This window comes from Protobothrops mucrosquamatus, unplaced genomic scaffold (genome assembly GCF_001527695.2).
Source record: "Protobothrops mucrosquamatus isolate PMUCROS unplaced genomic scaffold, P.Mucros_1.0 scaffold342, whole genome shotgun sequence".
NCBI classification, from domain to species: Eukaryota; Metazoa; Chordata; class Lepidosauria; order Squamata; family Viperidae; genus Protobothrops; species Protobothrops mucrosquamatus.
Window position 1 is genome coordinate 601022 of NW_015386679.1, and position 14496 is coordinate 615517.

General features: G+C 42.3%; 1 protein-coding gene across 1 annotated transcript; it reads right to left on the bottom strand.

The window, feature by feature from the left end:
• Window positions 1–4121: 4121 nt before the first annotated feature.
• BCL7A (BAF chromatin remodeling complex subunit BCL7A) lies at window positions 4122–13688 on the bottom strand. The gene is made up of 6 exons (XM_015815453.1): window positions 13597–13688; window positions 8365–8446; window positions 7137–7233; window positions 6028–6195; window positions 5184–5305; window positions 4122–4331 (listed from the first exon to the last, which is right to left on the bottom strand). The coding sequence occupies exons 1-6, from the start codon at window positions 13686–13688 to the stop codon at window positions 4257–4259; spliced, it is 636 nt and encodes a 211-aa protein (XP_015670939.1). The 3' UTR covers window positions 4122–4256.
• Between the last annotated feature and the right edge of the window lie 808 nt (window positions 13689–14496).

Consider the following 14496-nt stretch of genomic DNA (forward strand, 5'->3'; position numbering starts at 1 on the left):
TCAAAGCTCTTGGGGGTCCTCCCTCATTCTCAAGAACGTAAAGGGGTCCTTGGATCAAAGAGGGGGAGAACTGCTGGTCTAAAATTTTCTACAGGATGGTTTGCCCCGGCTGCCCCTGGATGGGCTGAGCCACCTTTATTTCTCCCCCCTCCCCTTGCCTCAAGCCCCCCTATGCAAAAAGGGCCCCTGCCTAGGTTTTTAGACAAGCCCTCGTGCAGCCCCCCCCCACTTCAAAAGTTCTATAAATTTAGGAGCAAACAGAGTGAAATATTTTATATAAAACTATATTTTGGCTGAACAGTCACTCTGAGCGATGGGCGGTTTCTAAATTTCACAAAATAATTTACGATATTCAAGGATAAAAAATTATCGACCAGGCCACCGGATAGATGATCCAAGATAATAGATAATGCTAAGAAAACTTTGGCCCATGGGGCACTCCATCACCAAAAAGGACCCGGCCGTTTCAAGCTCGACATGGAACTGAACCCAGCAATGATTGTAATGAAAAGCGTCACAAGCTGCAGTGTCGCAATTTTAATTTTAATTTTTTTCTAAATGAAACCATTGTACATTGTACAAACCATAGCTACTGATGGAATAAATAAGTGGAAAAATTATACTGCTGTACAACACACACAAAATCATTGAAGGTGGGGAAAAAAAACCAATTAGGTGTTTTCTTTACAAAAAAAAACATCAACAAAAAAGAAAAAAAGATAAAACCCACAAAATTCTTTACACCTCGCTAGCAGGCCTTTAGATACTGTATAAAGAACATTTCAAAACATGTCCATGTTTCAGGGTGAAGAAAGCTAGCCCCTCACAGTTCCCATCTCCCACCAACCCATCAAGCCGCTAATTGTTATGCTGCCTCATTCATTGTTGTTCTTAAAAGTGCCCGCACTTTTTTGGAATGTTTAACTTTCCCCAAGCATTTGAATTTCAGAAATGAACGGTTCGGCTATAAAAAAAAAATCTGCCTTTTCGTATAGCTTCCATCTCAATCAAAGTCAGTTAATTACCTTGCTAGCTTATGTCTACCTGCTTGGAGGGCCAAATAACCCAACTGTAGATTAGGAAGCACTTCTGAACTCTTGCACTATTTCTGACTAATGTTGGATACGGCCCACCACGGCTAGGGCTGCACAATTCTCCCCCGCCCCCCGCAGGCCTGGTGGATGACTCTTATTAATTCACACGAGAATTTCCAGTCACTGTGATGCAAAATTTAAATTCTCCTCCCCCCCCTTAGGATCTGCAATCAAACCAGTTGCTGAACCCGAGTCCCAGTAAAGCCAGACCCAAACTGGATCTGGGACCAGATCTGAAGAGATGGAGACCCCCCCACACACATCCTGAACAGCTGGTTCTCAACGCTAAACTTTCCAACAGTTCCAAGTGTAACAAGCTTGCACGACCGAAGGGCCTATCCATGTTATTAGGCACTTCGAAAAAAGACACAAAGTGCAATCTAGACACCATTGTACAATTCTGCATATCTGCTCTGTATGATTCCACACACACACACACACCCCACCTGTTCAAATGGTGCACACAGACATTAACAGGAATAATTTGTACTACTCAAGTTCTCTCAGCTCCGCCCAGCTGCCTGCGTTGGGGATGAAGATTCCAATCGCCAATTGAGGACTATGAGGATGCTGGTTTTTGCTGGTTTTTCTGAGCCATGGAAGGACAAAATGACCGCTACTCTTCAAAGTTAACTCCTGAGCATTTTTCCTGCTGCAGAATTCATCTAAAGTTCATGGAAAATCAGCCACATAGGCCACAGGAGAGATTAAGAAGCCAGCTTTATCACTAAACTTATCAAATGTCAGTAATGCCAATAGATCTTTTCTACCAAATGAAATAGTTGAGGTATTTTAGTGCTATTTATATATATATATCTATATATATATATATACTTTATCCGTTTAAGTACAGGATTCAGCTTTGAACTTAAAAAAAGAAGCCTATTTATTTCCTTGGAAACTTTGTAAAAAAAACATCAAAGCACAACCACAAAAATTGAACCTTCTATAGACAATTGGACAGGGTGGTTTTAGAGCCATGGACCGTTTGAGTGATCAATTAAAAGCTACATAATTACGATTTTTTTAAACTTCAAAAAATATATTTGTCTATTTCATAGATCAGCCGACATGTCCCCCCAAGAAAACCCCACAAACCCTGGTTAAAGATGGATGTCATGTCCATACTAACTGCAATTTAACCAGTCATTGCCAAGTCTGAAGCAGATACACCAATGAGAGAAAAAAAATATAACTTTAGCATTTAATTCTGTATATTGTGCAAATACGTCTCTTTCAGATAATGAATCTGTGATCCAAGCACAAAGAGACCTTCTAAGGAGCACACTGTCATGAATGATTTTCAAGAAAATTTAATTTTGATGAGATGTAAATATTTATTTCAACACAAAAATGAGAAGATCTTCTCAAATTTAAATGCAGGCCTCTTTCTTGCAGTTAACGCCTCTATAAACATTTGATGGACGGTCAGAATTGACACCTTCACTTCGCCCAACCATTTTTTTCATAATTAATCGCAAATGCAACACAGCAGTCAAAACTAAAGCCATTTTCACCGTTGGAGAAATCAGAAATATGTATTTTTTAAACAAGCAATTATTAAGGGAAGTGTCTGGATTGGAAGCTTTTTTTTTTTTAAAGGCCACCTACTAATTCCATAGCAAACTAGGCATAACTGTTTTATAGTTGCTGTGACAAAATGCATTTGTTCTCATTTGCTGCCTTTTGCTTTTTATAAGCACTTCTCCTACAGAAATATTCCCACCTACTCAAAGGAGCTGTAGGAGCTTATCCAGTCCTTAAGTGCACAAAAAATGAGCGTAACCTAGCAAGTCCAACCGCAACATAGCCCCACTGGAAAATGACAAAAGTGCAAATCTGTTGCGACTGAAGCTGTGTTGATTTCACTAGCTTTTGCCCCCAGCAACTGGCATAAAAGCACCCCAAATGTGTAAGTCACTCTGCCCTTTGCAGCTTCTACTAAATCAACTTCTGTGGCCAAGCCAAGCGTGCACGGGACACAGCTGTCTGAACGAGAGATTCCGAAAATCACGAAGCTGTATTTACAGGCAAATCTTGAAACAAGGGCGTCTCAAGTACACAAATGTTGGACAACAGTCAACATCTCATGAAAGAACAAAACGGTAAAATCCAGTTCAATCTTTAAAAATGATTGGAGAACAGATCTATTCAAAATTTACACCCAGCGTGCATCCATTTGTAACGAAGCCACAAGAAAGCTCAAAGACGGATTTCCAGCTTCAAGTACTTAAAACGCATAATTGCTTTTGTAACCAGATAAACCCTAATTTAAGTGAACTCAGAAACCTATCAATCAATTTTAAGAAGGCTACATAGGGCAGCCTAAAAGATGCATTATTCCGCTACGAAAGTCTGTAAAGCAAGAAGGTTTGGGGGGGGGGGCACACAAGGCAGTGCAGGAGAGGTTTACTTATTTAAGAAAATTTATACTTGAACACGGTGCATTCCAAAAAGGAAGCGAGCCCTGGAGGTACAGGAAAATCAAGCGTGGATCCGCCCGCCCTCCAATTGTGAAAATGGCTTCTTAATTTCTCTCATGTTATCTCTTATCAGGACAGTAAGCACCAGAGTATTTAAAAAAAAAAAAAAAAAACCCAACAACAACGGAACATATTTTATATGGCATTGTACTAACGGGCTACTTTGCAAAAGAGAAGTTGCAGAATTAGCCCTGTTTTGTTTGTTTGTTTTTTCATTTTGGGACACAAGGCACAAAAAAAAAACAAAAAACCCCAAAACAAGAAAGAGACATCACACCAGAACAGTGAACTTCACATGTGAAGAGAATACCTGACCTGTACCATTCTTAAATATCTTATAATGTTAAATAGAGAATGGGGAAAAAAAAATACATCAGCAGCATAATTGTAATTCTGAAATTAGAAACAGTGCGTAGACCCCTCCTGAGTGTTTACTCTAACCATTTCAGAGACAGTAACTTAAATGCTCAACAGTTTTGCTTCACAGGAAAAAAAAAAAGTTTTCAGTGTCTGAAGAGATTAAATGTTTGCTTGGTTTTCCTTGGGTTTTCGCCTGGTAGCTTGGAAAGTTTATAGGAGTTTTCTCCTGGTCCAAGAGAAGATGCTTATGTACGGTTGTTCGATAATTGAGCCCATTGATGTACCTTTACATAAAAACCGCCCAGGAAAAATCTAAAGTTTATATTTCATCCATGTTTTCTTGAGAGGGAGCCTCTACTTTCATCTTTTTAGGAGGTGGCACTCCTTCAGAGTCCTTAATGCAGGGAAAGAGGGAGAAAGAGGGGGGGGGGGGAGAATAAGCGTTAGCAATAAATAAAATCAACCGGCTATTTTTTTTATATTTGAGGAGAAAGAAATAGATAACACCACTATTAAAGGAGACTCTTCAGTCCGACCACAGTTAATTGTATAATTTTCCAAATTGCAGGATTTATTTCTGTGCAACATTACCCCGGAAGGTCATTGTGCACGGCTATTTATATGGCTCTTTTCTAGATCACGATGAGTATTTAACGAAATCTTTGAAAATTCTCCAGAGTGTATCAGAAGAACACCCTTGAAGCTTACACTCCATGCGGGCTATAAACAATCCAAAGGGTTAGACATTTCTTGTGCTACCGAATATGCTGGCACCATATTTAAAGATTTGGAAGAAGAAAAAATACTTCATCCCTATCCGTAATCCAATCTTCATGCTTTCTTATTAGAATTTTAAAATGAGGAAAACTGGCAGCACTAGCTTATCAAAATTGGTCCTCTTCCAGATGACTAATCTTTCCAGTTTTTAAACATTCAATATTAGGAAATAGAGCATGCTCTAATCCAGTGTTTCTCAACCTTGGCAACTTTAAGATGGGTGGACTCCCAGCTCCCAGAATTCCTCAGCCAGCAGATTGTTCTTCAACCTCATAGCTAAGGAATTGTCAGAGGGGCAACAAATGCTTGAGCTCAATCGGTGGGTCAGGAAAGCCAGATTTTATTTCAGGCAGCTGACTAGCTAAGTGGTTGTCTCAGGTTTCCATGAATTTAGAATTACAGTTTAACTTTAAAGCAAGAGATGCAGAAAAGCACGATAAAAGTAAGGAGGGATTTTCCCCCCCATTACCTGAGAGTTTTTAGATGTCTCTGTGGTTGTGTCGTTTTCCGCTGAAGGCTCTGTTTCAACTTTCTCCGAACTATTGATGGAATTCTCCATCGAAGACTGTGAATTCTGTTCATCAGATGCATCTGGGGGGGGGGGGGGGAATGACAAGAAAACAGCTCTCAAATCATCCGACCGTATGCTGCTTTCAATTCGCTTCTATCACCATATTAAAGAGAAATTAAAGAGAAGCTGGTTGAGTTTTATTGCCACTGGAGTTCTGAAGACAGGCGCTTTTGCTTTGTTCTTGAAAATCGTACATACTTATTCTAGGAAAATTTCTTTTCTACAGGAAAGCAAGGGAGAAACAAAAAATTGCCAATGGCAAGCACTGAGCACTTTAAAAAGAGGTTTTAATTTAAAAAACGTGAAACTGAAAGGCTGAAACTGTACTTTTCATCTAATTATACAAATGGTCACAGAGCTTTTTCCTTAATCAGAGGATTAAAAAAAGCAGAACTATACAGAATTCATTAACTCAGCAGCTGACTAGGATACTTTTGAGTCACCACTAGAGGGAAGCATAGTATTTTAGGCAATACAGAAGATAACCAATGTGATTTAAAACCCTTTGGAAATATTTGGACAGTGTTTCTGGGACACAGATAATTTATGGGGAGAGGGAGAGATGCAAGGTGTGAATGTATCTCCTTTTCAAGCCTTCACAAGCTTGAAAGTGGGGGCTGCTTTTAAACAGTAGAGAGTTAACACCAAGAGGTGATCATCTACAAAACATGGAACTGCCTGTACCATACATCCTGTCTACCATCTCTGTGCAGGAAAACGGTTCCAGGAACCCCATCGTTACCTTCTGACCCAGCTTCTTCTTTTGCATCCGTCGGAGTATCGTCCGACTTTGAGCCAGGACCATCTACCTGCCCTGTCGAGTTCTGCTCGGGCAAGGGACTCGAGTTGCTGCTGTTCTCCTGCTTTATGGGGGAAGCATCAGCTATAGAACTCTGGTTGCTATTGTCATCTGCAAACAAAAGAGATTGGCTTGGTGAAAACAGGCTGAAGATCAGCACTCACAAAATCCAGGTGATGAGATTCCGACCCCACACGTGCCAAAGTAAATATCTGGTTGAGCGCCACACGAATCTGCATTTCACAAATTCACTTAACTAAAGCAGAAACGCAGGGCCAGTTCAGACATCCAGTGCCCAGAGTGCTTGATTACAGAAGCTGAAGTCCAACAGGTTGGCCTAATGAGAAAATTGTCCAGGGCACAACTGCTGTATCCACTCAGGCACTTGCTGAATGATGCTAAGAAAAGCTACCACTTCACCCATTTATCCTCTCTCGGAGAGACATTCAGAATGGGAAAATTACAGATTCAACTGAGGGTAACCATGGCAACATGTAATGACTCACTTTAAATGTTAAACACGTGCTTCTGGAGAGAGAAAAAAATCTTAATTTTTCAGGTTCAACTTTTATCAGGCTGGAGGCTTCCAAGGGACACAGCTATCCCGTGCCTGAAAACCTCCTCTTGGATTAGATGAGAATTTGGAAAACTTTATTTAAAAGGCCACAAAATATAATCAGCACAAAGCTAGAGCCACATAAGGGACAAGGTGCCAGATCCCAGAGGATTTAGTTCCCCATTTCTCATCATGCTGGTTACTGGGCTTATATTGGGGGAGGGGGGGGCAAAGAAACATGCATAAAAGACCAAATAAAATTTGAAGTATATTTTTTATGAATTAGATAAACAGCCTTTTGGATTACAGCACTATGGAAAAATAAAGTGCCACAATTCTCAGCAGGAGACTTGTTAGCCTGAATGGTGCCTTTTTATTCCGCACTGGTCGATTGTTTCTCTTCAAAGCTAAATCTAAAATTGCTCCTAAGGAAGACTCAGCGTTCCCCATGCTGGCTGGCATCAGCAGTCCCCCCTCCTCCCCTGGCCCCACTCACCGTGCATATCCATCATCCCAGGAGACGAACTGTTTTCTGGGGTCGTCACCTCAGAACCACACTTTTCATCTTTGCCTTTTTTCTTGTTCTTGGCTTTCTGAGAGAAAGGAGAAGAAGATGGTAACTTTGTGTGTGGCCAACTTGAAAGTTAGGCTTTCCCAGTGAAGTTTGACTCTCAAAATTGCCACTCTTGTGCTGATCCCTTGTTCTAAGCCACCTTGTTGCTGGGTAGTTTGTCTGTCTTTTTAAATTTGATTGGAAACAGAAAGGTGGAACCTTTTTTTAAAGGAATATTGTCTATGATCATTACACAGCTTCAAAAAGCCTACTTATGATGTTTTGGCTTCTTCTTTCTACATGTTCATTTATGACATTAGCATGTTTTTATACATGGCGATACAATCCAAAAGATGGGCTTTGGTCTGAATTTGTGTTAAATCTGCTCTACTGTTACCAATTTTTAATACTACTTATTCATATCCATCCTAGTTGCGATAGTAACTGGGTCAATAAGGAACCACAAAGCTTGCTGGCTGCATAAGGGCCAGGTTCTGTTTCCCCCCCCCCCAGCACCATTACAAAAGATAAAGCAGCAGAGAAAGACAATAGCACCCGTTGTGTGAAAAAAAAAACATGCATGAAAAAGGATGCGGCACTTTCAATTAGAAGGTGACGTAATTGGTCTCCTAGGAGAAAGTGCCAGCTGCACCGCTCTGCTCTCAATATACGGAGCCTGCTGAGCGAAAGGAAACCCAGATGATCGGAAGAGAGCCTCGCGCAGAAGTAAGAGCGTGAGGGTCGGGCAATACAATCAAAATCAGAGGCAGATGGCAAAAGGACAGCCCCAGGCCGCAGAAGGCCCTGACTTAATATTGACGATGTCTGTTTTGAGTGGCACCGCTCCAGGCCAGATGGGTGGAAATATAACAGCTGCGCCTAGTTGCACAGTAACAGTTATGGTTCTAAGGTAGCTGCAAAGACAGGCAGTGTGGAACTTTTTTATATGATGCAAGCAGCAACTCCTAAGAGGCTGAGGGTGAGCTGAAAAGTGTGGCTTCCCACAAAGGGAGAGAAATCTTTTCATAAGACCTTTGCTATCAAGAAAACTGAGATGTAAGACAAAGGTTTTAGAAAAGGACACTTAACATTCAATATAATGTCATTTATGCTGCCAAGAGAGTCCTTTTCTCTAAACTTTCAAATGAATGGGGTATCATGAAATACTTACATCATCTGTTTTGGGCTCTGTTATTGGCACCCATTTGTAAATCCTAAGGGATGTGTCACCAACTGTCACCCATTTCTTCTCCCTAGAAAGAGGCAAAATTATAAATATTTAGTTACATGTATGGTATCAAAGCCCCTGTGCAAAATCCAGGAAACAAAAAGAAGGCATACAATAAGCCTCACTTCTACAGTGGGAGGCAAACAGGACATAAAGCAGAAGGAACTTAAATTTCAAATTCATATAGTAAGGATAGGGAGTCTTTGATCTATGACCACAACCAGACCAGAATTTCCATTGCTAAGCAAGGTGGTTGTTAAGCAAGTCTTGCCAATTTCACTACTTTTGCAGCAGTTGTTAAGCAAACCACAGTAGTTGTCAGATGAATCCCCTTTATTTATTAACTGATACATTCATTTTTCTCCACTATCCCCAGTTATTTATACATTTTTGCTGTTTAAATCTGCCAGTTACATCTCTTTTTAAATTACCTTTCTCTTTCCTTACTATTTGGTTTTGTCGAAGACCTATAAATGAGACTCAAGGACATTTCTTTGATCCCAAAAAATGAAGGAAGCAACAAAAAGTGCATCAGGGACTTCTAAGATCACCGACAGCAGTACCGTTGAAATAGTAATTCAGGGATTAGAGGTGCATTAATGCAAGTAGATCTGCTTTATAAAAACCATTTTCTCTGAATATCTGGCACAAGGTGAATCGTGGTAAACAATCTCTCATGCAAACATGTTAACCAGACAATGCTAAGAATTTCTAATTTCCTGGATCAGACTACCATTCACATCAATATTATTTAATCAGATATTAAGCATGGCCCTTTAATAGGATTTAAATACACAGCTTCCCCAGTACATAGTTGGGTTTGCAGGTGAAATAAAGGTATATTATCACCTACATGCTTCAAAATATACCCCATCAGCATCTATGCTGGGTTAAAGTAAATATTTGCAAGACGGAACTTCACATTCCCATTTCACTCTGTGCTTAAGCAGATAAATCTAATAAAGGGGGAAAGAGCCATCTGGTAAACAGAAGGCCGAACAGCACCACCCTGCCCCCCCCCCCAAACTTGGCTCCAAAAATGCACACTGATCCAGCAGAAATCTGTACAGAATGCCTTCCAAGATAAAAGGACTCAAAACCTTCATCTAACCAAGCCACAAGCAAACAACCCCAACAAGCCCCATGGAGATGACATTGTAAACCTATAGGACTCAACCAGAGGTTGAGTCTTTAACTAGTGTTTCTTTAACTAGTGTTAAAGAAACCACTTTGCTGAAAGCCTTCTTAATTTTCACAACAGCAGAAACTCAAGAAAGAAAGCAACGTATCTGCTCTCAACTGCTGACCTAAAGCAAACCCAGCAAGCCATTCCACATTACAAAGAATCATTGGCCACGGAGTCTTCTGGGTATCCAAAATTGCCAGCATTCACTATGTTTTCCAGTCACCACGGAAGAACATTAACACATTCAATCACTTCACTTTTTGGGTCTTCAGAAATTCCCTAGATCACCACTGTTAACTTGTAAAGTCCTGGCTTAAATATTTCATGCTTCTGGGCTATACATACAAAGCAACGCTTGCATCATCTTTGACTGAGAGGATTCCAAACAAAATCATGTCATCATGACCAGCCCACAGTTCATTTTAATTTCCCCTGTTGACGGTATAATGTGTCAGGTATTACACAAATCGCCTACAACTTAATGGAAGAGGACAAAACAAGCATACGGGTTTTCTTCTTTAAACTGGATTTCTGCATTACATATGATACACATTGTAGTGTTTTACATATCACTGCAAAATGCACTGTTTATTTCTCTGCTGTACATTATCTAACTTGCAGGAATGATAGAAATGGTTGTTAGCGGCTAAAAGTGGCTTTTTTTGGTTATTTATCCGAAATGAAGTCAAACTGTCTATTTTTAAATTATCTGTGTTTATCAGGAATATTCAATCACAGATTTTATTTCAAAATGCACTGTAGATGAGTGTTTAAAGTAAGCATCTAAAATGAATTTCTAGAAGGTCCGTTCAATAAGAGTTTAAAGAATGATCTTGATACACCATCGTAAGTAACCAAACCACATGCTTTGTCAATCAGCGTGTAGAAGGATACTGGCAAAAAAAAAAATACATGAGAAAATTTATGGTTTGTTGGTTCCCAGGTTTTCAGATAAGTGAACTGTTGCCAGTTATAAATATTTCCCATGAAGGCTGTCTGTTATACAGTATTGTGTCTCAAACCCATTGCCTTTAACTTTTCCCTTGAGAATGACTGGAATTATTAAACAATAATCTTATTTTGGATCTGTGAAGCCCAGGCCCTGGAGCTATGAAACGTCTCGGATTGCCAAGTGAATAAGGAATAGTGGCAACAGCCCAAACTCTAGCTATACTAACTAGGAAGTCCCAAGGATTTCCCCCCCAAAGGAACATACACACAATCCCAAACTCTTTTATTTTGCCACCCAGTTGATCAAAATAATTGAAGGGGGAACAAGAGTTACTCATAAATTCATCACTCCACCTGTAATTGTAAGAAAAATATTTTTCTAATTATTACAGATGGAAAATTCACCACCTACAAAAAAAATAAGAGACTCAAGCACTCTACAATTTTAACTGCATCTAAATACAACTTTGATCTAAGCAGTTCTGAACCTACCATACATCACCTCACAAATTGTACACATTGACTTATATTACTCTTATAGAAACGTCAAAGCACGCATAAATCAAGTGGATGAAAGCCCCACCACAGGAAACACTTAAAATTCACCATGTCCAGTAAGAAAACGAAATGATGCCATATCAAAGTTGTTCACAATTTTATGTTTGAATTTCTGTGTTACCTGAAGGATGGGTTTCTTTGGTTCTGATTTAATCACATTTTGTATTGCCTGGAATACTTGGTACAAGTTGGCTTCTATTGTGCTATTTAACACAATGACACTTATCTACAGCCAGCTTTAACTTTCAACATTCAATGGTGAAGTTTTAATTTCATGCCAAAACTTCCACTTAAAAAATACCGAAATCGGAACGCTGATGTTCTCATCAATTCACCATTATACATTTACGAGCAGATAATTGGTCTTTTGTCCCCCAAGAGAACAAGCTGAACAGTTTTGTTAACTTATTAGGAAGAAATAAGCCCAATGTCCCTGCACAGGGAGACAAATTACAGGCATGAACAATTTTTTCAAATGTCAGGAACATCAACAATCTCCTTTTGAAAGATTGAGCTACTGTACTAGGATCACCTGCTCACAGTTACTATAGCAACTGAAAACACTAGCCAAAAGTTTTCCAGTTTTGTTTGTTAAGCAGTTAAGAAAGATTGGTATTTTCTTCTTCCCTTTATCATGGGGAATCAAGTACCATGCAAAACCAGCAAAGCATCAAGCACTGTCAATTCTCTTCTAAATGAGCTCATTGACTTTCTGTTTTTCAGCATCTTTAAGTTTCTAGTTTGAAATTGCTGTGTGTGGGGGGGGGAAGCACCTTGACTCTTTGCACAACACAAGACTGCTCTCTCAGTTAAATTATATTTTTTTAAAAAACTAATCAATTGTTCTGTAAGAGAAAGTGTTTCTCTTAAAATCTGCTTGGTTTTAACAATCACCTACAAAAATTGTGATTTAAAAACTGGAATCAATTGTGGAAGGGCATAATGCAACTCAATGAAATTGTTTAAACTTTTCTTGAAGAACATTTTAAGATGTCATCTGATCCAAAGATACCAAGCTGCACAATGATTGCTTATTGTGTCTGAATAACCATTTCACTGTATTATGTTTAATTATGCCATAGAAAACTCCACAATAAAAGCCATACCACCTTTCTCAAAAGAATACAATCATTACATGCTGCAAACATTCAATAAACCAGGATGGATTTACCAAGGTTACAAAAATCTAATTATATCAAATTCAAATAGCAATAATGCACCTCTTTCTGGTTTTGTTCAGAATTTAAATCAATAGAACAATACAAACAAGCAGTTTTGACTTGAGGCATACATTTAAAAGAACAAAGCACTTCTCAAAAGAATATTGTATCATAATACTTTGGACATTTTAAAGAACATCCTAAGCTAATAATTATAGAAAAAAATGGAACAGGACAGATCAGAGAAACGCACCCTGAAGGTAGCAGGACAACTCAAGAGAGAAGTCGCACCTTAGTGACAAAGTGTGTGGTGAAAACCCCATATTCACTATTCAGCATAGGCAGCAGAAGATCCCAATAATTCCTCCCCCAAAAGAACTGAAGCGTGGGGACCTGGGTGCTCTCTGGTTGTTGTTTTGCAGACATTTCATGACCCAACTAGGGGACATCACCAGTGCAGGAGAGAGCGAAGTGATGTTCTCTCGCACTGATGATGTTCCCTAGTTGGACAATGAAACGTCTGCAAGAAAACCACCCAGCTCAAAGAGCACCAAGGACCCCACCGTCATCTCCGCAAAAACCCACTCCTTTCAAGCATTGATGTTACCTAGTCAGGTCATGAAACGTCTGCAAGAAAACCACCCAGCTCGGGGAGCCCCCCAGGACCCCCCCCCCGATTCACCCTTGAGCTACAAATCTTCTCTCCCACTGGGACAGCTGGAGAGTCTGTGGACCGACTATCCTTCCGATGCCCACCGTGCTCGGGGCAGGAGGGCCATCCCACCGCTGTCCAGCACCTTCAGGAAGGACCCAAGAGGCAAAGATGCGGGACTGGCATCTCAAGGCAGCCTCGGGCCGCCGCTGAGCCCCCAGCTGGGCAGGGGAGAGGAGGGCCAAGAGGGAGGGGGGGCCAAAGGCCGAGGCAGGAGGGGAGGGGCAGGGACCCCCACCAGAGGGAAGCCACGCGGACTCGGGGCCGGGTGGAGGGGGGCGCAGGCCACGAGGGGAGCCGGCTCAGAAAGGGGCCAGGAGCCCGGGAGGAGCCGAGTAGAGAGACCTCAACCCCCAAATGGAGGAGGAACCCCGACTTCCAAAGCGGGGAGAAGAAAACAGGAGAAGAGGCCCCGGACTTCAACTCCCATCAGCCCCCGCAGCCGGCCAAGGCCCGATGGGAGTTGTAGTCCAGAGCCTCGGCTCGCCGCTCCCGAGGCCCACAAGAGCCGCGGGGGGGGGGGCAAAGCCAGGTCGGGGTCTTGAAGGGGGGCGGGGGTGTCTCCGAGGGTGGGGGTCCCCGCCTCCCCCCCCGAGCCCCCTCCTCACCATTTGCGCACTTTCTCGATGGCCGCCATCACCCGCTTGATATCATCCTTGGCGCGGCTGCGGGTCTCGGCCCGCACCGACCGGCCCGACATGCTGCTGAGGTGGCGGCGGAGGGACTCGGACTGAGGCGCCGGCGCCGCTCGGCAGCTGGGGGCGAGGAAGGGCAGCGGCAGCAGCCGGAGGAGGAGGAGGAGGAGGAGGGAAAGGGAGGCCCGGCCTGGCTGGCTGGCGGCGGCGGCGGCGCCCGGACGCACAATGAAGCCTCCCGGCCGGCTCCGCCCCGCCTCGAAGGAGGGAAGAAAGGCCCGAGGCCGCCAGGGAGGCCAGCCGAGGCGGTGGGCGGGAGAGGCGGGCCGAGCTCACTGCGCAGGCGCGGGGCACGCCGCGCAAGCGCGGATCCCCGCCCGGCTCCCGCTGGTGGGGGCGGAGGAGGGGAGGGGCCGGCGTGTTTCCGCCCTTTTCTGTCAGCGCGATCGGCGCCGCTCATCCTCGAGGCGTCGAATGAAGGGGCGGAGTGGAGCATGGGCTTCTTGGTCTCTCCGCGTGGTTGTTCTCCTGAGCCTTTGCCTTCCTTGGCCGGGTCTCTCTTCAAAAGGAGATAGAAGTTTAACAAATAAAAGTAAAATAAAAATAATAAATAAAATAAAAGCCTGGGCTCTTTAATATATATATATATAAATAAAATGGGTGGACTTCAATTCCCAGAATTCCCCCACCATCATGGATTCTAGGGCTAAGCCAGGTGGTGGTGAAGTGAAATCCTGCCTGATTTTACAACCTTGTTTTGCCCTGGTCCGTAAGTGAAACGCTGCAGCTGTTCAATGATTCACGCACATCTGGCTTCCCCCACTGACGTTGCTTCTTGGAAGCCTGCAGGGAAGGTTGCAAACGGCAATCCCA

Coding starts and splice junctions, on each gene's coding strand:
- BCL7A (XM_015815453.1), bottom strand. CDS start 13,688: ATGTCGGGCCGGTCGGTGCGGGCCGAGACCCGCAGCCGCGCCAAGGAT. Junction 8,447..13,596: donor ATCGAGAAAGTGCGCAAATG/GTGAGGAGGGGG, acceptor GCCTCTTTCTAG/GGAGAAGAAATGGGTGACAG. Junction 4,332..5,183: donor AGACATCTAAAAACTCTCAG/GTAATGGGGGGG, acceptor CCCTGCATTAAG/GACTCTGAAGGAGTGCCACC.